General features: G+C 35.1%; 1 protein-coding gene and 1 long non-coding RNA gene across 5 annotated transcripts; one reads left to right on the plus strand and one right to left on the minus strand.

Annotated features, from left to right (window-relative positions):
• The first annotated feature begins 531 nt into the window (after positions 1-531).
• On the plus strand, positions 532-2,064 carry LOC118344898. Its single transcript, XR_004798626.1, has 3 exons — positions 532-743; positions 1,270-1,326; positions 1,860-2,064. It is a non-coding gene; the product is annotated as an uncharacterized LOC118344898 (long non-coding RNA).
• A 7,068-nt stretch (positions 2,065-9,132) lies between these two features.
• On the minus strand, positions 9,133-17,991 carry LOC108997965 (translin-associated protein X-like). 4 transcript variants are annotated; one of them, XR_004798532.1, is made up of 9 exons: positions 17,853-17,991; positions 17,610-17,719; positions 16,504-16,583; positions 12,139-12,280; positions 11,913-12,062; positions 11,328-11,529; positions 10,305-10,406; positions 10,112-10,178; positions 9,133-9,559 (listed from the first exon to the last, which is right to left on the minus strand). XR_004798532.1 is itself a non-coding variant. In XM_035686282.1 (8 exons), exons 1-7 carry the CDS (start codon positions 17,917-17,919, stop codon positions 10,306-10,308), a joined length of 852 nt encoding a protein of 283 aa, XP_035542175.1. In that variant the 5' UTR covers positions 17,920-17,991; the 3' UTR covers positions 9,782-10,178; position 10,305. The 4 variants fall into 4 exon arrangements, 3 of the variants coding, with proteins under 3 accessions (XP_035542175.1, XP_035542176.1, XP_035542177.1); XM_035686282.1 differs by lacking the exon at positions 9,133-9,559 and having other exon boundaries at positions 9,782-10,178; XM_035686283.1 differs by lacking the exon at positions 9,133-9,559 and having other exon boundaries at positions 9,782-10,204.
• Positions 17,992-26,642: the final 8,651 nt, after the last annotated feature.

A 26,642-nucleotide genomic window follows, 5' to 3' on the forward strand; every position in this document is an offset into this window, starting at 1 on the left:
GGAAGTGGTCATTTGCAGCGATTTTTTATGCTTAAAAATAGCCAAAATAGATTATTTCCAGCGTTTTTTAAAATTGCTGCAAAAAATACTAGAAATACTACTTATTTGCGCCGAATTTAAAATTCGCCGCAGAATTCAGCATTAAAACTGAATCTGCCGAATGCACTATAAGTGTATTTTCGGTGATTTTTTGTCGCTGCAAATGAGTATTTAGAGCAATATTATTTTTGTTGCTAATGACTTTTTTATTTGCGGCGAGGATTTCGACATTTGGGCGAGATTAAGACGCCGAAAAAAGTTAGTTAAATTAAACTGCCCGCCTCTTCTCCATTCATTTCCCTCCAGCCCTTCCCCCCTCCCTCCCCTTCTCTCTCCCACGGTCTTCCTTCTCGAGCACAACCCATGCCGGCCACACCACCGCCACCACGCCACCTCACCTCGACGGCCACCCCCTCCTTCTCCCCCACCCCCCTGATCTTTTTCCTCCTCGAATCTGGCCTCAGCTCTCTCTCTCTCGGATTTCTCTATATCGCCGCCACTAGGGGCGCCGTTCGCCAGCACCCACATGTCGACGCCGTCGCCAGTTCTCTGTCGGAGCTCCCTTCTCCTCCACGCCCAGCCCAAGGCCCTCCCTCTCTCCCCAGCTCTGTTCGCAACCCACGGTCACCAGCTCTCCCCAGCGCCATCGTGCTCCTCCCGAGCCACCACTCCACGCCAAGCAACCACCACGACCACCCTTCTCGGTATGCTACTTTTTAAACCTTTTAGAAATGCATCTTATTTTGTCATATTTCCTAATTTTTCTGAGTGATGTGTGGAGGACCAAGAAAAAGAGACCCTGGGAAATGGTTTTGTGCATCTATTGTTGTTGTTGTTCTTTTTTCTTTTGGTATTGAGTTTCTGTACGGATTGTAGTACTGTGCTGTTTACAGTTTGCAATTTTTATGCTGCTATGAAGCATCCAACGTTGGTGCTGCAGTTTCCCTTTACATTGTTTATCACTTGAATCTGCTTAGGGACAGATTCTGTAATTTCTTGTTTCAATTTTATGTTCATCTAAAGGTACAACATCTATGTCCTTTTCTTCTTAATTCAAATTTTTATTTGTTTTTTTTACCATATGTTTGAATTACAACTCGAGAACACTTTGTAAAAAGAATTTAGATTTTTTTGGGTGTGTTTTGAGGGTTTTTTCTTGGGGGGTGGGGTTGTCATATATATTTAGATTTTTCAATTATGGAATTCCCGATTACCCATTTGGTTTTGCAGGCTGAAGCTCACACAGATGAGGTGTTTGCTCAAATTACTTTGATTCCAGAGGCAGAGGTTAGCTAATAAGTGCTGACATATTTTATCTGCCTGACACTTCATTTGTGCATAAATGAATGGTGTCTTATCTTATTCTACTTGGGGAGCATTTAAAGTCAATGGAACCTGAGATTAATAGATGTTTAAAGCCATTCAAATTGTGAACTCAGGAGTTCCGTTATCTTTACAGGATTTGTAGTGAATTTAGTATGTTCGTGCTCATGTGCATGCAAGGAGTCTTTGGTTTTCATTGAGTGTCTGGAAAAGAGAAAACTAATATTTTTCCTTTCTTCAATGTTCCTTCCACAGGATCTTTGTGATTTAGATTATGAAATTGAGATGCTAACTAAATTTTACTTATGATATAAAGGTTGTAAAGGAAGTTCTCAGAATTAACGTTAATTGTGGTAATTTTGTAGTACTTAAAAAAATCTCTTTTCTCCTAGGCCATTCATAAGTTTGATCTTGATCATTACATCTTCAAGTAGTTCCATCTTCTACTATTACTTCTTTGGGTTGCAAAATGTTTTTATTGCTCTGGCTTCTCCCAGCAAGACAAGCCAAGTTTGGAGGATGAAAATGATGTGTCTTTGCCTCAAAGAACCAGTCTATGCTCCTATGTCAAGAAACTCACTGCCTCTGACACGAGCACGCATGGTGGATTCTCTGTTCCCAAGCGACAAGCTCAAGAGTGCTTCCCCCCTCTGGTTAGTATCTCCTTTACCACATCAATTTCACTGAGTCACTGACCACAAATTGCTGGGATTATAGTTTATTTAGGTTAAAACGTTGTATTTTCTGAAGCCCTTAGAATAGTTGATTTTGGCTTCTCTGGACTAGGTAGCTTGCAACAGGATTAACTATTAAGTACTAGAATGTGGCCAATCCCATTCTTTCTTCTTCCTACTCAGCGTATTTGCAAGTAATAAAATTAGCATATTATGTGAGTCCTTTGATTATGCCACTGTTTATACCTGTGGAATTGCTTTTCACATTCTATTCCCTGTGGAATTGCAAGTAATGTTTTTATTGCTCTAGCATTATCAGTGCTACGATTAATCACATTCTGAGCATTGATATTTGGGATGTTCCTTAAACTTGGGTTCAAACTATGATTTATATATCATTTAAACTTGCACATCAGAAGCATTGCTGTGATTACTACGTGCATAGAAGTAGGGTTGTTTTTTGAAAAGTTAAGTTCATGATAAAGTTAAAATGACTGCATGTGTGGCAACATCAAATCTTGGAAATCAACCAATCCAGAGTGATGTTTGATTAATGATACTTTAGTACCATAACTAGACACAACCATCTTGTACACAGCCAGTGTGTAAATTAAGGCAGTTAATATGCTATGGGAAATATTATGTGGTCAAGCTGGTAACTACCCTTCCGCAGACTGGTTTTGTAACTTTCCAGGCAGGGCTGGAATGAAGTCTCTCTATCCCTAGATATTATGGACGTGCCAATTTTTACTTGTTTCACTGTTTTGGATGGTCTGGCATGAGTTGGGTTCTATCGGTTCATTTTCTTGCTAAAATCTCGAGGGGTTGAGGTTCTGGAGGTTAAATTCTATGATTGTGCATATGATATTGATGCTACAAGAGAAACTGACAGATTGATGTTGGCTGGAATGGCAGAAGCCTCTTCTCACTTGGATGCATCTTGAGGATGATAGAATTCTAGTAACTCTATATTATCAGATGAGGTTCAAGGTTTAAACTTTAACCTGATACTAGTTTACACAAGCTAAAAGTTAATGCTCTAGGACTGCAGGTCTAGTAGCATGAACTATCTTGTACTTACACTCTGTAGGCTTGAGTCCTCGTCCCAAGTGTTCAATGGTTTGTGCATAGAAAAAGGAAGAAATGGTTATATGGTTGTGGAACTTACAGCTCAATTTCTAAGCTGAAGTATCACTTGTCGGGTTCCGTTCCGCAAATGTTTAATTATTTAATCGGGTAGAACTTTGATTGCATAATCTGCATCTCCATGTTTTAAGATGCCCCTGTTTATTTGAGACACTCAATTTTTACCCTGTTTCTATGTTGATTGTGGATTGGAAATAAGCGGTTATCGGTGGCTGTTTCTTATCTATCAATTAAGGCCATTGCATGTTGTATGACTGGTTTTGTAACTTTATGTCAAGCATATTATAGTGCTGTACATTGTTTGTCTTTTCTGTATATATATATATATATATATATTTAGTAAGCGGTTGTCTTCACCTATCTTATAAATATATATATATATATATATATATATATTTAGTGTTCCATACTTGCTGAACAACCATAAGCATGAAGTTGTTGGACTAATTAAACTTAATGATTAGGACTGGATCCCACTCAATTGACTTTGTTGCTCGAAAAATGTTGTTGGTTCACGGGTGTATTGTTTTAATGGCAATTATCACTTGACATTTAGTGACTTTTCTTTCTTTCTTGAGCAGACCAACTGCAACGAATTTATTTTGTGACTTCTTTATCAATTTATTTATCTATTTTTTACTTCCACATTTTATTTTGGAGTTGGCTATTGTTTGTAGGCATAAGAATAGAGGAAAAACTTCAGGATCAGGTTTCTATTATAGAGTAAATGAATTGACACTTGGGTATGGAGTAAAAGAAATGATTGTTCTTCTTGAAAGAATATCATCTCCATTTACTATTGAGAAATTAATGGTTTATTGTTTATTGGTTAATATTTCAGTTATTGAGTTAGGCTAGGATCATATTGTGGAATGGTGAGTTTCATTCTCAAGCATGGTTTATTTACTACTTTTTGGTTTTAGTTTTTTTATTCTTAAGCATATATTATAATCCTTTCATTTGAGTTAAGGAGATCATAATATGGTCATATTAGGGGCAGGGATCTTTCCAGAGAATGTCAAAAGAATTTTACCTTACAGATCTGTAAGGTAAAATTATGCTGGCGTGGATTTTTTTTTTTAATTTTCGGAAACACTATTTACGGTGAGTAAATTTCGCCGCAAATAATTATTTGTCAAAGGACATTATTTGCGGCGACTAAATATCGCCACAAAATATCCTTTTACAGCAACTATTACTCTACGCAAAAGAGACAATCTTTTTTGCAGCGATTTTAACCGCTGCAAAAAATAGTATACAAGGCGATTTTTTAGCACGTTGCAAATAATATCAAGGTATTTCCAGCGATTTTTTGTGTACTAGCGACGATATAAAACGCTGCAAATACTTTTTCGCAACGAAATGAGACTGAAATCCCAACGTTATTTGCGGCGAAATTAATAATATTAGCAGCGAAAAAAATCGCTGTAAATAAAAATTTTTGTCGACGAATTTTGTATTTCGCTGGCGAATCTTTTAAAAGACTCTACAATTGCGACGAAAGTCTGGCGTAGCATAAATCGCTGTAAAAAAATTTTTTGCAGCGATTTATGGTGTTATTTGCGGCGAATTTAAACGCTGGAAAAGACCCTGTTTCTTGTAGTGGTACATCATTAAAAACTTTACCGCATGCTTCATGAATCAATATTTTAATAATAATAATAATAACTTCCAACTACCATTCTAACTGTCTCTCAAAGTAGTGCTACGTCTAATAATAGTTAACTTGTCGATCATCATGGTCAAATGGGTTGATTCTAACCTAAGCTAGACACGACAGTCCACTTTTTATTTTTATTTTTTTGGAGTACTGCTAGAGTTGTACACTCCATCCTAATATTCATCGCTTTCATTAATTAATTAATTTCCTTTGAAAACCTTTAATTTATACCTTTTAATGATATAATATACTAATTAAATGCCTTTTGGAGTATCCAAGGGACGTCCTGATACGTTGCCAAAATGGTTTTCAGATCATCGTACCCCTAATATTTTGTCATGATATTGTGAGACTCATCTCTCAATTCAAACCGACTCTAATCTAAATCGACCTCTTATAAAAATAAATAGATTCAAAATTTATGAATATAAGTGAAAATATGAAATTTGGTGTTGAAATCACTTCACAAAATAGAGAAAGCAATAACACTAACCACAAGATCAGGAGGAGAATATGATTAGATCCGTACGTCACAATGGCCTATATATCAACCAACCCATCTGTGGAATATTGGTGATCCATGCAGCATGCATTTGGTGTCACCTAACTAATTAAGTAACTATCAGACAGCTAACTACCAACTTTTATAAACTCATGTTTTGTGGTCCTAAATGTTTGCTTGGAACTCACGGCGGGAGCTGCCAATATTGCCGACACGAAAATCGTGCTTAATTAAAAATCCAACCCACCCCCCTCTTTTTCAAGTTGATCAGAGAGTTTCCTTAGCTCATGTACTTGTAATTATTGTTCTTCAAAAAAAAAAATCTGACCAACAACTGTGGCAGGCATCCATCAACACCAACATGTGACATGTCGATCATCGATCCTTTTGTATGTAATGTTTCTTTTTGAAGCAGCATGTTTTCATGACCCATCTCATTTGCCAATATATTTCTTTCTTTCATGCAGCATGTGATGATCAGCCAATTGTATGTCATTGATTAGGATTTCGTACCACAGTGCTGCGCATTAATCTAAAGCAATTTAGATTGGGCCCAGAAATAGTTGCTTTGCTTCTTAATAACATCAAAAACTGCTGTCATTTTCTGTCAATCTTTATGCATGTAAGCTCTCATGTAAAGGGGTTGACGCGGACCTCAGACCACCAAAGATATTGAAAGGTCGGTCGACGGACGGACATGTTTTACACGTTTGCATGCATATCCTCATCTTCCCCAATATCCATTCATCCCGGCCAGGTTTGATTGTCGTGACAGATTTTGCCGAATTAATTGATCTCGTGATCCTGTGCCAAATTAAAGGAACAATAATGCTAGCTTCTCACGTCATGCATGGCTGAAAGAAAGACTCTATATTAAGGCTCTTATCGTATTGAATGAAAGAATTCACTTTTGTACGTAAGTGTCTTTACTTCGCGTTGGCTTTATTGATTGTATTAAAGTACTCATTTTTATTGGATGTGTTGAGAAACACTGAAAGTGAAGACTCATGATATATAGAAATCAATCAAGAAAAGCACTACGTACAGACAATGGCTATAGCAAGGAGACAAACAGGTAATGGTTGTGTTGAATCATGAGAGAAACTACTCGAGACTTACACAATGCTTTCCTTGGAAAAACAGGGAAAAAAAAAAAAAAAAGAGGGTGTGTGTATTGTGAAAGCAAGCAAAAACCCTACAGATATGTTGACGTTTGGATAGTGAGAAGTGTTGAAAAGTGTTGAAAATGTTTGTGAATAGTTATGAGTAGAGATTGGAGTGAGTTTGTGGATCCCATTGAATGTGTGAAGTATGTTGAGTTGTTGACTTTTGAGTAGGTAGTTGAAAAATGTGTGGGTCCTATAAATATTATAGTGATTTTATTCTTAGTAATAAATATTATAATAATTTTATTATAGTGATTTTTTAATATTAATAAATATTGTAGTGATTTTATTTTACTTTTATATATAATAATGATAAATATTATAATGATTTTATTTTTAATTTATATATAATAGTGATAAATATTATAATGATTTTATTTATATATATATAATAGTGATAAATATTATAGTAATGTTATTTTTTATTTATATATTATAGTGATTTTATTTTTAATTTATATATAATAGTGATAAATTTTTTTATTTATATATAATAGTGATTTAATTTTTTATTTATATATTTTAGTGATTTAATTTTTTATTTATATATAATAGAGATAAATATTATAGTGCTTTTATTTTTTATTTATATATAATAGTGATAAATATCTTTTATTTATATATTATAGTGATTTTATTTTTTATTCATATATTATATTGATTTTATTTTTTATTTATATATTATAGCGATTTTATTTTTTATTTATATATTATAGCGATTTTATTTTTTATTTATATATAATAGTGATAAATATTTTTTATTTATATATTATAGTGATTTTATTTTTTATTTATATATTATAATGATTTTATTTTTTATTTATATATTATAGTGATTTTATTTTTTATTTATATATAATAGTGATAAATATTTTTTATTTATATATTATAGTGATTTTATTTTTTATTTATATATTATAGCGATTTTATTTTTTATTTATATATTATAGCGATTTTATTTTTTATTTATATATAATAGTTATAAATATTTCTTATTTATATATTATATCGATTTTATTTTTTATTTATATATTATAACGATTTTATTTTTTATTTATATATTATAGTGATTTTATTTTTTATTTATATATTATAGTGATTTTATTTTTTATTTATATATTATAGCGATTTTATTTTTTAATATTATATATAATAGTGATAAATATTTTTTATTTATATATTATAGTGATTTTATTTTTTATTTATATATTATAGCGATTTTATTTTTTATTTATATATTATAGCGATTTTATTTTTTATTTATATATTATAGCAATTTTATATTTTAATATTATATATAATAGTGATAAATATTTTTTATTTATATATTATAGTGATTTTATTTTTTATTTATATATAATAGTGATAAGTATTATAGAATATTTGTGAATAGTTATAAGTAGAGATTGAAGTGAGTTTGTGGGTCCCATTGAGAGTATTTTAAGTTGTTTGGCATGTGAAGTATTTTCAAAAGTACGAGAATACTTGAAAAGTGTTGAGAATAGTTTGGTACCCAAACATACCCTAAGGGTCTTGCACTTGAGTAACTGAAGTTGTGCTAACTTCAGTTGATCTTTTAGCATGATGATGTGTGCTATGAGCTACCGGGATAGAAACTTTAGTTTTGGAGGTAGGTGGTTGATACTTGTGATTGTGGCAATCTTCAAGTAGGAGAATTATTAACTCTATGTGTAGAGCCTAATTATGTTCGTGGCGGTCGGTTTGATGATCCAAACCCAACAATGATCCGTTGTGACTTTTTGGTAGATTTTCAACGAGGCTTTTTACCCATTTTGACTCTTAAACCCCCTATGCAATCATGACACTGTATCTAGGGTTAATAAACGGTCCAATCGGACCGACTTTTTGGTCCGGACCGGACCGGACCGAGACTTAGACCGGTCCGGTCCGATCCACATTTTAGAGGACCAAAAGTTTCAATCCGGTCCACAGTCTAGGGTTTTTTCGAACCGGATCGAATGAAAAATAAAATATATTTTATATATAATAATTGTACAATTAACAATATAAAATTTTAAATATATTATTCATACTTGTTAATATTCTATAAATTAACAATATTTTATATATATCTTCATTTAACCTATCTCTATTAACAATATAAAATTTTAAATATGTTATTAACACTTGTAATATTCTATGAATTAACTAATATATAATATCAATTAGTTAATTATATAGTAATTATATAAATTAATAATATAATTTTCATCAAATTTATTATCATTGACCATATAAAATATTTTTATTGAATTTGTTACATAATCTACATTAATAAGTGACTTAATTTAATTTAATATTTTAAATAAATTTTTTTATTAATTATTTAAAAAAATAAAAAATTAAGTCGAACCGAACTGGACCGATAGCTATCGGTCCAATCCAATCCCTTTGGGTGTTCGGTCCGGTCCGGTCCGGAAAAATGATGGACCGAAACATCACCGGACCGGACCATTTGCAACCCTAACTATATCTTTGATTATCATCTTAATAAAATCTTTTACAGCTCTATAGACATAAACACATTGTCAAACCACATCAATGTTGTGTGTGATTGATGTCACGTTTTGCTTTACTTTTTATTTTATCGTTCCTAACATAAAGTTATATGTCTCTCAAGCTCTGTTGAAGATAATAAGTTATATGTCGTGTGTGGTGGACTCAAATTCGCATACACCATCAAATAGATTCCCTGGTAATCAAAGGTCCTTCCTACATATTCATCTATGGAATTACAAAGGAAATCTGCAACTGTGACGTGTGATAATATTTTTCAAAGTTGGGCCTTCACTCATGGGTCGGTTTCTGATGGCAAGAAACAGTTTGGATCAATTAGGCCACCTTCTACTTTCTTGGTTTTTTCTTTGATTGTATGGCTTCTGAGCAAAATTGGTCATTACAGATGCAGATGTTATCATGAAGAGACCGCACAATAGAGACAGAGCTTATCCAAAGAATAGAGGCCCCAGCCACTGCCGGCCATGCAGATGAGCTTGGTGATCAGTGAGTCTCTACTAATTAAATCGTCCTGTCATGGGAATAATAAGACATGTTGCAATGAGATTTACATTGGGGAAAGCTCACTCTTTTCAGAAAGAGAGAAAAAAAAAAAAAAAAATCAAAAAATCTTTTAAGCACGAGAGAAGGGGAAGATGTAAGAGTGTAAATAACATGGGGTTGGGCATTGTTCATTAGTAGTGCATAAGCACTTCTACTAGACTATAAACTGGACAGATGAAGGCATCAAGACTTCAGAACAAAAACTTAAGAACACACCACGAATTGGCAAAATCCTCAATCACTAGAAAGGAGGATATCAACAATCTCATCTGGGCCTCATGTCAAGAAGTTTCAAGAACTCGTTTAGAAGCGTTAGTCATATGAGCTGAACAAGTACTTTCGATCGCAGTTCACATTAATAGCACAACATATTCTTTGAACCTCAGATGCTCACCAAAGAAACCGTACATAAACTTTTCCCACCCCAAAATGTCGCCTAGTCTTTGCAAGGTTGTCTAAACATGAGCACCTTTTCCAAAACAATTGCCAAAAATAAACCAGAAGAAGATGAAGTATCGACCTCCAAACCTTTCAGCAGGCAGATCCACATGTAGTCATAGATTCCATGAAGCATTCCAAAAAAATTTCTGGTTGAAAAAATAATTGAATTTTCCTATGAGACAGGAAAGAAGTACAGTAAAAAGAAATATTAACTGAAAATATCATATACCAAAAGTGTGGTACGCAAAGAGACTAGGAGTAGCAGAAATTACTTCATGGTTCATTATCAGGCATGTCCAACAAGAATGAACTTGAGTCGGTGGATCCAGTGAGTGGAATGTATTCCGATCCTCTCACATGAACACTAAAGCAAGCTACAAAAACAACGCAGATTAAATGAGAAAATCAGTAAATTGTGAATTTTATTCATCAGAGAAAGTGTGATCAATTAATTACACATGCAAAACTTTTTTTTTTTTTTATTGGCACCGGGTGTCCGGGAACAACATCCCGACTAATCCCGGGGGTGCACAGGCCCTTGGCAAAGAGTTTCCCGCAAGTGCACAATTACACATACAAAACTTTAAAGCTGACATGATAATTTTTATGAACAAAATAGTGCATCAAAACTTCTGAAATGTTGTTAAGCATTCGCAATATTCCCACAATGCAAGTTCAAAGATAGACTATTAAAATTAATAAGGAAAAAAAGGAATTGAGACAAAGGAACATAATCGACTTCAGTCATTTCTTGTCAACGGTCTAAAGTCACAGGTTCAGTCTTCTTGTTCACCCATAAAAAAGAATCATGCTAATCTTTTCTAATTTAGATGAGATGAAGACAACTGCCTTAACACCCAAAATACAAGATTACCAAAGCTTTCATTTAGCCCTCTAATGCGAAACATAAGTTGCAATTTTCCTTGTAGTTAACAGTTAACCATTAGATGGATGAAAAATAGGTTATGTAGCCAGATCTTAAAGGAGGAGACAAATTGTAAAATGAGTAGAGGTTTGAAGGGTAAAGTGACAACTTTGATAGTTTTATGATCATATTACAAAATAGTGGAAGCTAGAGTAGCTTAAGTGTAAGTTTTCCAAATTTCTTAATGAGTAAAAGGATCAATATGGTCAGTTTTCCAAACTAAACAGTTTATGCATGTATATTATTATCATCTAGGTCTGGCTCACCAGTACTACTCTAGAAAATGAACTAACATGATTTCGTTTGTATGACAGAAACTTGGTCATGACTCATGCTCATAACTTTGAACAGGAAGTTTGTCAGCCAATACCATTCTCTATTTTCATTACGCTTTGGAGCATCGTATCCATCTTTGTCTTCATATCAGAACTATCATCCATATGTGGAACAAGAAGAGTCAGCTCCCTGTAGATATCACGTGCAAACCTGCATATCTTCTCAGCAAACTCAAGTTCACCTTCTGATATCCTACCAATAGCCAACCGCATCAGCTCTCCAGTCAAGTCTGCAAGCTGTACAAGAACATTAAGCACCACTTTTGCAAAAAGAAAAACAAAAAGGACGAATAAAGAAAAACTATGAGTGCAATTTTTTTTATTGTTAACCATGTTAGTTTACTTATTCAGAAATCAAATAAATAAATCAACTTGACCCCATAATTTATCTCAAGAGACTGATTACATCTACAAAGAATACATGATACTTTATCTCTACATATGTCCCATTGTGCCAGAGATGTCTCATTCAGAGACAGGACTCTTTTCTTTATTATTAATACTGCAATAAGCATAGCCCAAGTACACAGGAAGCATACAAGAGAAAATTTTGGCTGGCATCAGCCTCTGATTTACAAAACAAAATAATAGTTAAAATAGCACAAAATAAATGGCATTACCCCCAAGAGATAGTCGAGGACATTAATCTGCAACGGCTCAAAAGATGGATCACTAAGTGGCAATAAAGTTGCATTTATCTCATCAAGATTCAAAAGAGTCCCAGTCTTGCAGAATTTACAAAATGTTGCAGCTTCAACATACTCTTGTACCTGTAACCAGCCATGCATAAAGGAGTCAAATGGCTGTATATTTTGGGCCTTCAAAGGTTAGGAGATGAAAGGCTACCCCAGGTGAGTACGCTCGTCTTAGCTTCCAAAAATCAGTCCCTTGTAGTTCTCTCACTAGTCGAGACATATATTGCTCTGTCACGGTCACCAAATCCTTTTCTGCCTTCTCCAAAACTTCTTCTCTGTTGTGCTTACCAACCCTGTTCAATATGAAAGTTGGTGTGAGCATTCAACCAAGCATAGAGATTGTTAAACACAGTGGATTTTAATTCTATCCCCACCCTTAACACAATTTTCAAAGGATTTGGCCTTACATTCTTGCAAAATATATCACACCACGGGGACTAACGGCCAGATTTTCTTTATTGGTGAATGGCACTCCGGTTGGTTTTTTTAATAGCTCCCATGGACTAAGGCAAGGAGATCCTCTATCTCCTTACCTATTTGTAATAGTTATAGATGCTTTGAGTCGTATGATTGAAGCGGCTGTGGAAGGGAGTTTTTTGTCGGGATTTATGGTGGGAGATGGCTCATGGGGCAGCATTACAGTTTCACACTTACTATTCGCAGATGACACTTTAATCCTTAGTGATTCAAATCAGGATCGTATCCGAGCTTTGAGAGCCTTATTGTTATGTTTTGAAGCTGTTTCAGAACTTATCTAAGTCTGAAATTGTTCCAGCGGGTACGGTCAGGAATATTTTTTATTTGGCTAATATTTTGGGTTGTACGGTAGCTTCTTTACCTTTGAGATATCTTGGTCTCCCTTTGGGTGCTCCTCACAAATCTATTTCTATTTGGGATGGGGTTATTGAGAAGATTGGGAGGAGGTTAGCTGGTTGGAAAAAGCTTTATTTGTCAAAAGGGGGAAGAGTTACCTTGATAAAAAAAGTACATTGTCTAATCTCCCTACATATTTCCTTTCTCTTTTTCCTTTACCTAAGGGGGTGGCAAAAAGATTAGAGAGGATCTTTTGGAATTTCTTGTGGGATGGTAATGGGGAGGAAAGAAAATTTCATTTGGTGAGCTGGAATAAAGTTTGTCAACCGGTTTCATGCGGAAGTTTGGGTGTGAGAAATTTAAAGCTTTTCAACAAAGCTTAACTTGGGAAATGGCTTTGGACATACCATAACAAGAGTAACGCATTATGGAGACAAATTGTGGATGTTAAATATGGGAGGATGTGGGGGAGTTGGTGTACAAATGAAGTAGAAGGGGTGCATGGGGTGGGTTTGTGGAAGTCCATTTGGTTAGAATGGGGGGATTTTGTCAAAAGCATAAAATTCAAAGTGGGGATGGGACAAAAATTTATTTTTGGCAAGATACTTGGTGCGGGGATTCAGCTCTTAAGTATGTATATCCTAATCTTCTTAGGATTGATAGAGATAAAGGGGGCTGCAGTGGCTGATTCTTATCAGTTTTCTAATAACATGTTACATTGGATTCTGGAATTCAACAGAGATGTGCAGGACTGGGAAGTGGGTGACGTATCTGATTTTTTTGGAAGATTATATGATATGAAGATTGATCAGAATAGGGAGGATAGTCTGCTGTGGGTGCAAGCTAATAACTCCAGATTTTCAGTGAAATCTTTTTACAAGGTGTTAATTAGTCAGGGAGCTAAAGACTATCCTTGGAAATGTATTTGGAGGGCCAAGGTGACTAGCAAGGTTGCTTTCTTTAGTTGGCTGGTGTCCCTTGGGCAAATGTTAATCACGGATAATTTGAGGAAGAGAGGTTTACTGCTGGTTGATTGGTGTTATATTGTAAGGATGGTGAATCATTCTAGCTTCCATTACTTGGACCTAGATAGATCTTATCTCTTGTATATCATCTTGTGTACTTGGATTTTGCCTATCTCTATTAATAAAATTATCGATTACTTATTTAAAAAAAAAAAAAAAAAAATGATGGTGAATCTGTTAACTAGGGGTGTGCATGTGACCCAAACACCTGCTGGATCCGATTAGGATGACCCGAGCCGACCCAAATTTTATCGGGTTATTATTTGAGTGGGTCTCCAGACCAACTAATAACGGGTTTGTATAATTTGTGCCAACTGTCCGAGAGTATAAAAGCATACTCAGTCCTCAAACCCTAGCTAGTAGCTACCCACTTAGCCTTCTTCGCTCACTCAGCCTCCGACTAGCTCCACGTCCTTCTGGCCAACATGGACTCCGACGATAACGACACCGTCGAGTTCAACAAACTCGTCCAGGCCGTCTTGCCCAATATGAGCACTAAATTCCCTATTTTGCTAATTGCTGGCGCGCGACGTTAGCAAGCTTGAACAAAAAGAAGAAATTCACAAAAAGGAAAACGCAACGAAATAGAAAATAGTCTAACAAAAAGTTTTGGGTTTTCTTTTTCAATGTGAGTAATTCACCATGAAGGACTGAATTGAGGCGTAGACTAGACTTCTTACGATAACAGAGTGACAAAAAACACTCGGAGAGAGAGGGAAATAGAGGGAAGAAGGAAGGCGGAAAAAGTTGTGTTGGTAGCGCAAGATCAGAGCCAGATCTGAGCCCCCGAGCCGAGAGAGAAGCAAAAAATGATGAGCTTTTTTGAGTTTGCTATGCACATAAGAGAAGAGAAGAGGCTATTTTCCAGTCAAGAGGCTTATAGATCTGTTAGCTCAACTCACCACACACTCTGCCTTTAGCGTAGCATTGCTCTAGCTATCAATAGGAGTCTCTTGATCCGGTTCCAATGCTCTCGTTTGCGCTTGCGGGGCAACAACAAGTGTCAATCGTGACGACGTAAGCTGTGAGGAGCCATGACACCTTGCCATCGGAGAAACTTGCAATGGTGGGTCTGGCCTTGGCCGCAGGGCAACGATCCGGTTAACACCAAGAAAAGGGTGTCTTTCTGGCAGCACTTTGTAGAGGCATGCGGTTTCTTCTATGTTGCCTTCTTCTCGAGGAAGACTCCTCTTTAAACAGGTCATACGGGTTCGACCCGATTTTATTTTGTCCAGGTTAGGTTGGGTTGGTTCAATTTGGCACCTTAAATGATGCCATCCGGGTCGGGTCAAGCACAAACCCGACTGTGCCAGACCAGGTTGCAGGCCTACTAGTAACCATCTCTTTCTTCATTGCGAGGTGGTGACGAAGTTGTGGAATGAGATTTTTGCAAGGGTAGGCATTGCTTGGGTGATGCCTATGCATGTGGTGGATTTCTCGGCTAGTTGGCAAGATATTGTGGGGAGTAGAGGCAGTGCAGCAGTGTGGAGGATGATCCCCTTGTGTTTATTTTGGTGCCTATGGTTGGAGAGGAATGGGAGATGTTGTGAAGATTGTGAACGTTCTATGGGGGAACTTAGGGAGTTTTTCTTTAGCACTTTTAAGTTTTTGGGTGAAGAATCTTGTAAGGGATGGGAACATTTGTAATGTTTTGTTCTAGTTGTGTTTTGTTTTAGTTTGTATTTAGGTGTATTCACTTGCATACATCCTGTGTACTTGGGCTATGCCTATTTACTTGGAATAAAATTCTCTTATTAACTATAAAAAAAAATATATATATCACATCACATTTAAAAAGGGGCCATCCTCGACACCTCACCATGACCACCACAAGGTAGTTGCCAGCATGCCAACAACTCCACCACATGTTGGGGGGCATAACCCATTCAAACCCAAATGAGTTAGATGTCGCTGTCCATAAGCTCCTAGCCAACTCACAATGCAGCATAAGATGATATGCGTTTTCCCTATTTTGCCTTTTGCTTGCACATTAAACACTACTCTAACACAAAAGATGTTTCTTTCTCAAGTTATCTATCGTTCAAATCTTCCCTAATGAAGCAGTCTAAAAAAAGTAGCCTAGAAGGCGCTTTGTTTCACCAAATACACTTCCATGAAAATGAGGAGCCAGCTGGAGTGGTGAGCACAATGAAATAGGAGTTGACCTTGAAGAGCCATCTCTTGGATGGCATCCAACATTTTTGTTTATCTGTAAACGAGTACAGTTTCATGGATGGTGTCCAGCATTTTTATTCTTCTCTGCCACTTCTCAATCCAACATGTTGCTTGAATGTTATCGTGTAAGAGTTGTTTTTTGTACTCGTAGAACTCTCTCATTGTTATATCCTATGTTCTGGTTCTACGCTAAGTAAATACATACTCATAAGTTGGAACAAACTGTAAGTAAGTACAAGCCACATCCATAAAAAGTAAGAAGTAAAACAACAGATCCCTTTATTTCCCAGGCTAAGCAATACAATCTATTGTAGTGTCAATTCCAAAGAAAAGAAAGCATGCAAGTAATCAATCAGATTAGGTATTGCAAAGAAATTAGGATTTAAAGCATGTAACATGAAGGAAAAGTAATTAGGATTAAAACACCCTCCCCCCCTCCCGAAAAAAGAACAATAAATAAAAGAATAAATAGAAAGAAGGGAAGAAAGGCATTAAGTCATTACCTATGCACTTGAAATATGACCTTTTTGCTGTTAATGGTGACATCACGACTTGCTTTCACCACTCTTTCACGTTTGTCATTCTACAAACAGAATTTGGTTTCATTGGATAACACAGACGGGCAGTACCAATAAATGAATAAAAATATTTAGCAAACCACATGATCTTAATAATTTCTATCACGCAGGACTCTAGAATGTATAAACATTTTGCAAAATGTATCCATGATGACATGTTGTATAAATAGTTTTCATCAAACACCCAATTAAAGCAAAAATCCAATCCTTTTTTCAAATTATAGAAAGTACATTGGAAACCAAAATCTGCCATGAGTAGACAACAGGTGAACTGACAGACTTTCTTGTTCAAAGCACTAAACCAAGATCTTTGCAAAATCTCGGCAACCAAGGATGAAAGAACAAACTCAATCATTGTAAGGATAAATGGGGAAATAAAAAAGACTGGCAAGAGGGCAATGCAATATAAAACGGCCTGCTAACTCGTAGCATGTTATGTACACCCATCCTCTATTAATCAAGTATCTTCTTTTCCATTGCAAGCTTATCTAAAAGTACAATATACTCTTTAAAAAAATCTAAAAATTTAAACCAAGCAGTAACCCAACATCCCCCTCCCTTCCTCAATCAAAGGCAGTGCCCCGGGCCCTTTGGCAACTTGAACACAATAATGAGATACAAGTTCAACCACGGCCACCACTAAACCTTGCAATCAAACCCAACGTCATAAAAGTTTTAGCCAATAGACCAATTCAGGTAGAACAAATGAACCCATATTTCTGTAACCGAGAATTTGTTCCTTTCAAGCAACAACCCTGCATTTCAGAGCATGCTGCACTAACAACGACAGTGAGAGCTTCCAACTCCCAGCTTCCGACTACTTTTAACGGGAAAAATTCTTCCGGAAAGAATTTAAAAAAAATAATGGGGACCACTTTCGCTAGGTCAAGTTTGATGTTTAACGCACTCATGAGCAACATCAGAAACCGGAAAAGAGCTATGAGACTGTAAGTATTAGTAGTAATTGAAAGATTCTAGATGACTGAAATCGAGGTAGGGAAAGGAGGGGAACGAGATAAAAGCGGAATTACCAGGTTATTGAGGTATTCAGCGTATCTTCCGAAAGCATCTTTCATGGAGGATTCAGTGGTCATTGTCCTCGCTCTTTTTGCCGAGTTTTGCAATGAACAAGTCCCTGAAACTGTAGCCAAGAAAGTGAAGAGTAACTATATTGCACTGTCAATTAAAATACGGAACAGAGGATATCTGCAACGGGTTTCTGTAAGCCGAGTTCCAAAAAACCCCAGGCAGATTTATAGGGGAGCGAGAGATACATGAATGTAGGCAGTGGGGTTTGGTGGCCATGAGAGAAATCCGGTGGAGTACGGACGAAAAGAACATATGTCGCTCCGGGACACAGCTGAACTGAACTGAGCGCCTTCTCCGTTCTCGGTTAGTATCTTATGGTTTACCACTGCGGGCCACCAATGCTTGAAAGGGTAAATTTTAACTTCGATTTTTTTTTTTAATTATTCGGAGTTACTTTATCTTGAAATCAAACACAATATCAATATCATTTAAATAATAAAATTTAACTTTTTAAATTTAATTATATCATTTAAACTTTATTAATTTAAATTTTTAAATTTAATTTTTAAACTAAATCATATCATTTAAACTTTATTAAAAGCCAATTTGAGATTACGTTAAAGCACTGATATTAGACTAATCAAATGCCAATGAAATTTAAAATATAGATCATTTTTGTCAAAATGACTTCCATTGGACTCATAAAAAATATTTAATTTAAATTTTGAGTTACAATAATTTTAAAGTCTTCTCTAAATTTGGAGAGGCACTGTATATCCATCAATCCATATTTTATTTCAAAATAATCAATAAAAATTAAGAATTATGTATATACTATGTGTATCTACTGTATTGTGAATTTGTAAGGAATTATGTTGCCTTTTTGTATTGTAAAATATAATAAACATTAGGGAATAAAAAATTTATTAAAAAATTTATTATTAAAATATATAATATTATATTATTATTTTGACTTTAGATTAGCTAGTCTAATGTAGACTAGTTTCTTCAATGGCTTTGGCTTTATCCAAAACCTTAATTTTTAGCCTAATTTTATACTTAACTTTGGCTAGACCAATGCCAATACTCAAGAAGGGTTCTTAAATAGTCTTAAAGAGCAATGCTACACAACCTTTCTAACCTCCACACACCATCTTTTTTTTAAATCTTTATATTTTTTAATATTTTTTTTTGAGTTTATTCTTTTTAAAATAATTTTATTTTTCTATTCATTATTCATATATTAAAAATTTGATGAAAGAAAAAAATAATAAAATTTAAAAAATATGTAGTGTGTGGAGGATGTGAGGTTGTGTAGATTTTTTCTAGTTGTATTGTTATTTCACTTATACACTATTGAAGGAATTTTTTTTATCATACTCGCTGAAAATTCTATTAGATTACTTTCGTTATCTTTTTATTATAAAATTTGATTTTTATCAAGGATATAGTCATGATTTTTAAAAACTCAAATGACCTTTTATGTCATTTCTATCTCAAAAATTATTTTTTAAATTTGTTTGTAAGCAAATATAACTTGTTTAAAAATACTTAAGACATATATTTCCAAATAATAAATGACTTTTTAAGCTCTATAATTATAAACCTTACGCTAAAAATTAAGGATTAATTACACTTTGTCCCCTCAACTTTTATTAAATTTATAATGTACCTTCAAAATTAATAATTGCATTAAAGTAGACCCGCATACTTTCAAAACTTATCAATCCTCTCATTCCGTCTACTAGCAGCGTTAAGGAGTAGTTTGGATTCAGAGATGAGTTGAGATGTGTTGAGATGGTTTGTGAATAGTAGAATAAAAGTTGAATTATTTATTATATTTTGTGTAGAAATTTGAGAAAATTGTTTTGAAATTTGAAAAAGTTGAATTGTTTATTATATTTTATGTGAGAATTTGAAAAAGTTGTAATGATGAGATGAGATGAGTTGAAGTGAGTTGAGATAAGTTAAGAATACAAACGAGCCTAAATGTAACAAAAATTTAATGTAAAAATATAATTTTTATCTAATTTATTATCATTAACCATATAAAATATAAAATAATATATACTATCAATTAATAATAAATCATAAATCATTAACCATATATAATTTCCTGAAATTATATACGTTGAATAAAACACTCATGGCCTGGGAGCACATGCTGAACTATGGGCCTTAGCGATGGGCTCTTGGATGCGGAAAGGCCACCGACTATGGGCCTTAGCGATGGGCTCTTAGAAGCGTAAAAGTCAGGCTCACAAGTTCTTCACACTCCCTGCCGGTGCCTAAAACCTCTTTCATTAAGAGATTCTATCTAGCTGCACATTCATTTTTTTAAAAATAAATAAATATAAAATTCATATAAAAAATTAAATTTTTTAAAAGTAGATCCAATTATTTTTTCAAAAGAATTGCGCTAAGCGACAGCACTTATATAACTTATGACTGTATTTAGCATTACTATTAATATTATGCTCGTCTCTTTTGATATTAAACTATCCAATTCGATCAAACAATTAAAAAGGATCTAAATTGAAATACTTGTAATGTATAAACTCCAAGATTAATTTATTAGGAACACATTCTTTTATCAATGATCTTAGAATTTGACTATAAAAAATTCTATGTGCAGCGTACTCATTTGCGCATTCCATTAATATAATTGGCTGCATCATTTTTTTTTAATATAAAATAACTAATTTGACCAATCACATCAGTAGAATACGTAAGGAGTATATAAAAGGGACTGTATGTAACAGAACTCTTTGACAATATTTACCCCGCTCTTTGACAATAGATGTCAAGCCTAAAATATACAAAAGGAATGCACTGCATGCTCTATCATAAACCCAATTAAAGCTCATTTTTCTTGCACAATCTCCCAACTTTCCTAGAGTTAATTAAGATGTCAACACCAATGCGGTGGGGGAGGAGGCTGATATCCATCGTATTCATTGAAAATGTCCCTTGAATATGCATATGGCCAAATGAAGTTGATAATTTTAATGCTGCATGTTGGGCTTTGACAGCAACTTTTTCATGGGATGGGCATTGAGGGGGCAAAAAGAACTAAAAATTAAACGATCCCACATCTGCATTGGCCGACCACATTCAAGAATTTGAGAGAGACCCCCCAAGAAATAAAATAATGGCAGCAGTCAGGAGTGGAGCGTGCAAGAGGTGGCAAAGCTTGTCACCAAGCTGGGAACGTGTGTTTGGCTGCTTATGATGCTCTGTTATATGTTGACATCATGGTAGCTGGATCATTAAAACTAGTCATTTTGTACAATGAATTATCTAACTTTTATTATTTCTTTATTCATTTTGTTAGTTTGTTGGTCGGTATATGATGCCAAATGCTTTTCTTGTCTTGGTCTCACAACTTATCCTCATCTTCTTTTTTCTTTGACACCAAATATTTAAGAAGAGTTTTATTATAAATCAGCAACTATTCACATCACACATTTCATATTTATAATTTTTTATAAAATGTGGAGGCAATTTTCATATAATATATGTGTGTTTTTTATATAGTACGGGGTGTGAGATAGTAAATAGTGACTGGTGAGAATAATTTTTTATTCAAGAATAAAGTCTAGATTAATCTTAGATAATTTAAAGGAAATTCTCTTAGGGCTCGTTTCGGATTTAGAAATCATCTCACCTCATCTCGTCTTATCTCATCATTATAATTTTTTCAAATTTTCACATAAAATATAGGAAACAATTCTACTTTTTAAAATTTTAAAATAATAATAATATAAAAAATATTATTCTAATAATATTTTTTCAACTCATCTAAAATTATCTTATCTCATTTCACTATTCAAACGAGCCTTGACGATTTGAAGAGTGTAAATACAAAATTTTGAACTAAAGATGTATGTTATACGACTCACTCCAAGATCTCTATGTCATCCCTTGAGATTGTCCGACTCCAATGTTCACCTAGAATTAGTTGGTGGCTTTTTGAAAATATAAACTGTGGAAGGTTTAGATAGTGTGTTGAGATGAGATGAGTTGAGTTTAGAGGCTTCTTGTATTCAAACAACCCCGAAACAAAGCAATTCATTGATCTTTTGTTTGTTGGTTTTTGGTCAAATTATGTGTATTATAACATAAAAATATGAAAAGAAATGAAACAATTTCATAAAATACTCGACTTTGTTTCTCCTCACCCATATATTATTATTTAAGAAGGATAATCCCCATGCAGATTAATTTACCTTTGTCCCCCTTGAGAATCCAATTAAACGAACTGCACTAATTAAAACGACCCATCAGTTTCATTTATTTCAATACCAACCAATCCAAGTGTTGGTATAACTGTTTATACATTCTCATAATAAATGCTAAATATCGCATATAATTTGCAAATGTTATATATTATGAGAATAACGACACATAGTAAATCTTGAAGAGAAATGTTTTCGCCACGAAAAAATCACATAAAAATAAATTCATAAACTAACGTGATTTGATTTAATACGTTAGATTGTAATATTAATTTTATTATAAACTAGATCTAACATATTATATGAAATCACGTCAATTTATAAATTTATTTTTATAAAATTTTTTTATGGTTATAACAATTCTTTTTTAAATAATTTTGTAAATCAATTGTTTAAATACTTTCATTTTTAACTTGTCATTGCTTTATTTGCTTGTTGCCAATTTTTGAAATCAAGTAAAGATTTATAATTTGGAAAAATCAATATGGCTTCCTTTTTATCAACATCATTATTCATTTATGTTCTTGTCAAGTCATGTCATCTCCATGTTCATGAGAAATACTACCTCCGCCTCAACCGCTTCTAAGATTGGGATTTTTTAGAGTATTAGTATTGATTTCATCAAAATTAAAAATATAATTGATCTGTTTCAATTCAATTTTAAATATATTTTAAAATCAAAATGATATATATCTATTTAAATATATACCGATTCGATTCTAAAATATAAAAAAATAGCACATAGAGCCACATAAAATCTCCTTAAAACCGAACTAGTTTCATGTGGAACAAAGCTGGCTGGCAGTTTGAGCACCGACGTTTCCCTGTTTTTTGTTTTTTTGTTTTTTATCTTTTTTTAATGTAAATTGATGATGTTTGTACTTTGTACTCAACAAAATATGGACCATGTGAACGACAACAACAACATCATCATCATCATCACGAGTGTGTCGATCATTAATTTTGTCTTTTTCTTGCTTTTGGGAGTTGAACAATTTTCTTGTCATAAAACCAGTCGTGCAAGGTTAGCCTCAGTTCTATGGGAATTTCAGTTCAGTTCAGGCTCCTTCCTTGCCCTTTGCCTTGCTTGCACTTGCAGAGCGATGGCCCAACACAACTCAAGCAATAAGCTAACACGGAAATGCAAAAAAGTATTTCGTGACTTACACCTTACTTCTGCGGTGGCATGCGCGTTGACATTGTATCGTGCCTCTGCCGGTGGACGTGTTTTCATTTTGGCTGGCGTGCGGCGTGCTTATGAACAGAACAAGAAAGAAAAACAAGTTAATTCACACTCCTTTTTATTTTTCTTTAAAAAATATTTATTAGACGGGATCCGAGGAGAGGACTACTAACTTAAGATATTATTCACTATGTATGAAATTTTTATGATTATAACATCGTATGATAGGATGAAATATCTGTATTTTGATACTTCTAAATAAATAGTCTGTAATTGTATTCTTATTTCTTATATTTATCTTATCAATTAGGTCTTTTTTATTATACAAATCATCTCATCTATTCATTATAATTTTTTTAAATTTTTATATAAAATATAATAAATAATTTAATTTTTTTTAAATCTTAAAATAAAAATTATATTCTAATAATATTTTATTCAACTTTTAACTTTAATTTTATCTTATCTTATCTGCATAATCAAATGAAAGCCTTAAAGTCTATATGGATGAATATTTATAGATATTTGATATGTTTAACTCAATATTTGTAAGAGCTCAAGAAATGCAAGATATACGTAAGAGTAATACTAAATATAATTTTAAAGTGTACAAAATTTATGTATTATTTTTAAAAAAAAGTAGAGTCCGTGGTTTAAAAAATACTTTTGCATTGATATTCAAATTAATTCATTTTTTAAAAAAGAATATACTAGACTTAGCCGCCATATAATTGTAAATATCGTTTTTCTATACACAAAGTCTCCTAAATTGAGATTAGTACGTACTTGGGTAAGTGGATAGGTCGAGATCATGCGATTGGTATAATTGTTTTGTGACTTTTACACGTTGAAATACACAAGTCCAATTTCTCGCCTGACAATTTAATTAAAATAGTCTTTATAAAATTATAAGCTTTCAGAAGGTGCCCCATTTTGATTCGATCACATTTTGCACGAAAAAGTAACAATGTTGGATTTTTGAAAAGAGACATATTTGGATTTATTTCCTTTATGCAACCTTCTGTGTCTCGTGTTAACATCTTATTTTACATGTATTTAGATTAAATTTCAACAAAGTTGGTTTTTTGAAAAGAGACATCTTTGGACTTATTTCCTTTGTGCAACCCTTACGTGCCCCGTATTAACGTCGTATTTTGTACACTTTTAAGTCAGGTTCTAGTAATTCAGGTCTTCCAAACTAAGGATAAAGTTATAATAACTTGCTTATATTTCAATCAGAAATTAAATACACAATAACAACAGGCAGGAGCGGGCCTAATCCCAAACTGCCAGACAACCTACCTCCCCGCAGAACAAGAGGACGGGTCGAGCCATAGGCCATTTTGTTTCCCCGAGGCGGAGAGCAGAATCAACCCCACAGCTACCCAAATAACCTACCCCGGTCCCCATTGCATCAAATAGCAACCCGGATTATTTTATTCGATTCCACGGCCACGGTGCTACTCAGAGGGACATAGAGGCGGGTTAGCAAAACGCTTCATAGTCTCTCCCTACCCCGAGGAGGTAACCAGAATTTTACTGATGTGGCTTAACTCTTAAGGGGGATAGATATCCCCCCAAGCCGTCGGCACGAGGGCTGACATGTGATGATGATCTTTTTTTTTTTTCAGTTACATATCAAAATAAAGCACGACAACACAAAATGGAAGAACTAAAAAAGGGTAAAGCGTATCCGAGAGATTAAAAAAAAAAGGCTCAAACAAAATGTGGAGAGACATCGACCTCGCCAACGACATTGCTAAAGGCACCAAGAAGATAACTGACTAACGAAGCCAAATAAAGATAGTATAAGCAGGGAGTCGTCGGTTGGTAGGGTCGCCAAGGATGGGTTTGGTACTGGCGGGGTGAACCGTAAAACTCTGGATGGCGGCAATCCCCCCGCCCGATGCAGACCCATAATTCCTTGAGTCAAAACCCCCAGGGTGGCCATAAAAAATATGAGAGAGAGAGAGAGAGAGAGAGAGAGAGAGGAGACCCCGAAAGCGAACGGACACAAAAGATAAACAGGAAGCAGAAAGGATAATGTTATTGACAACATGAAGCCGCAAGCTTATAATCAACAAGTTACAACATCAACAAGTTACAACATGAAGCCACAAGTTTACAATGAATAAATTACAATGTGGAGCAGCAAGTTACAAGCTTACAATGATATACAACATAAGTCAACTAGATACAACAGAAAGTTATGGAGGCACAAGCAAAATGAAGCCTAATCAGATCATATTCTAGTAAAAGTGACAGACAGGGATCTCTATCATTGCGATGTGCCAATAATGCCAAAGGTTACTTTGAGGAAAATCAACAAGGGATATAAGGAGGCAACTAATTGGGCCGTGTGGTGACAGCAACTGCCAAGATGCTGCTAAGAGTGGCCCACCTGCTATGGAGAGGTGCGACAAACTATTAGAGGGGGTGGAGACAGGAGGGCAAGATGCAATAGGAGGGTAATTTCAAAACTTAAGACGAAGCGTCGCGTGCTGGAGTGTGCGAAGATGAAGGCTGAAAGTGAGGTTGAGCTTTGGAAGAGGAGGTTTGGAACTGGGACTTCGAACAACAGAGAATAGCAAGACCCATTAGAAGAGCCGATCAAATTGCAGCCGAGGAGAATCAACCATCAGCAAGCAGGATTTAGTCTGGCAGAATCACCCCTAAGGGCGCTTAGAATTAGATCCCTATCGAGGAGAGCAGCCTATTCCATGAAAACTTCGCCTAGGGGAAGCTCCCGCACACTCAGAGCCTTAAGATTGCATCAGTGATTCCGGAAGATATGAGTCTTCATCCTTTCCAAGCCACCAGTGTAACTGAAGTGCCAGGCATCATTGCGGACACCTCGGGCATATGACATCTCCTCCTGCAGACCCCGGATGGTAGCGTCACAGGCCTCCAAAGGGCACCTAGCTTCGGCCTAATCGGTCTCTAGGTCCTTCTTTAGTTTCCTTTCATTTTCCAGGGCTTTTCTCTTGTCCATCAAAGACTGGGAAACCTTCTCGTACTCCCCTGACAACCACTTGTACGACCGATCGTTAGAGCCTTGCTGCTTGAGCAGCTCCAAGTTTTCAGCGTACAACCGCTCATGCTCCTGCTAACAATTGTCAAGTGACCTTTGTAGCCCATCCTTCACCTCGGAGGCAAGCGCCACCTCAAGACGAAGAAGGCCAGCCTCATCCCAGGACTTCGACAAGTTAATGAGGGCCTCCTCAATCTCTACCTTCTTCTTCTGCTCCTCCACTGCATAGCCTAAAGCAAGCTGGACGAGCGAGTGAAGTGCTCTATTCTCCCTCGTCACCACTTCTCGGCCGTCCACGATGAACGCTGCCAAACACTCCAAGCCCTGCTATAAAAGTTTGGGTCAAAATCAAAGAAGGAAACGAATAAGAGACACATAGAGCTTACAAGAAAAGATCTTACCCCAATGAAGAGCCTTGTGCTTGCTATCTGCCTTGCAGATACGGTCGACAAGACTCTCTGCAGCCACAGACCGAAAGTTTGTCGGGACCTCATCAATAGCCTCCTCATCCGCGCCAAGGATCGCAGACGTCGTAGCTACCTCGGCAAGAGGAACGCCCGCCACGGCGCCACCATCTCCTCGG

This window comes from Juglans regia, chromosome 16 (genome assembly GCF_001411555.2).
Source record: "Juglans regia cultivar Chandler chromosome 16, Walnut 2.0, whole genome shotgun sequence".
Lineage (NCBI taxonomy): Eukaryota > Viridiplantae > Streptophyta > Magnoliopsida > Fagales > Juglandaceae > Juglans > Juglans regia.

Excerpts from the sequence above, each read along its gene's own strand:
- LOC108997965 (XM_035686282.1), bottom strand. The coding sequence starts at position 17,919 with ATGTTCTTTTCGTCCGTACTCCACCGGATTTCTCTCATGGCCACCAAA. Across the intron at positions 16,584-17,609 it reads CTGAATACCTCAATAACCTG|AATGACAAACGTGAAAGAGT; the intron begins GTAATTCCGCTT and ends TTCTGTTTGTAG. Across the intron at positions 10,407-11,327 it reads CGTAATGAAAATAGAGAATG|CTTGCTTTAGTGTTCATGTG; the intron begins GTATTGGCTGAC and ends TTGTTTTTGTAG.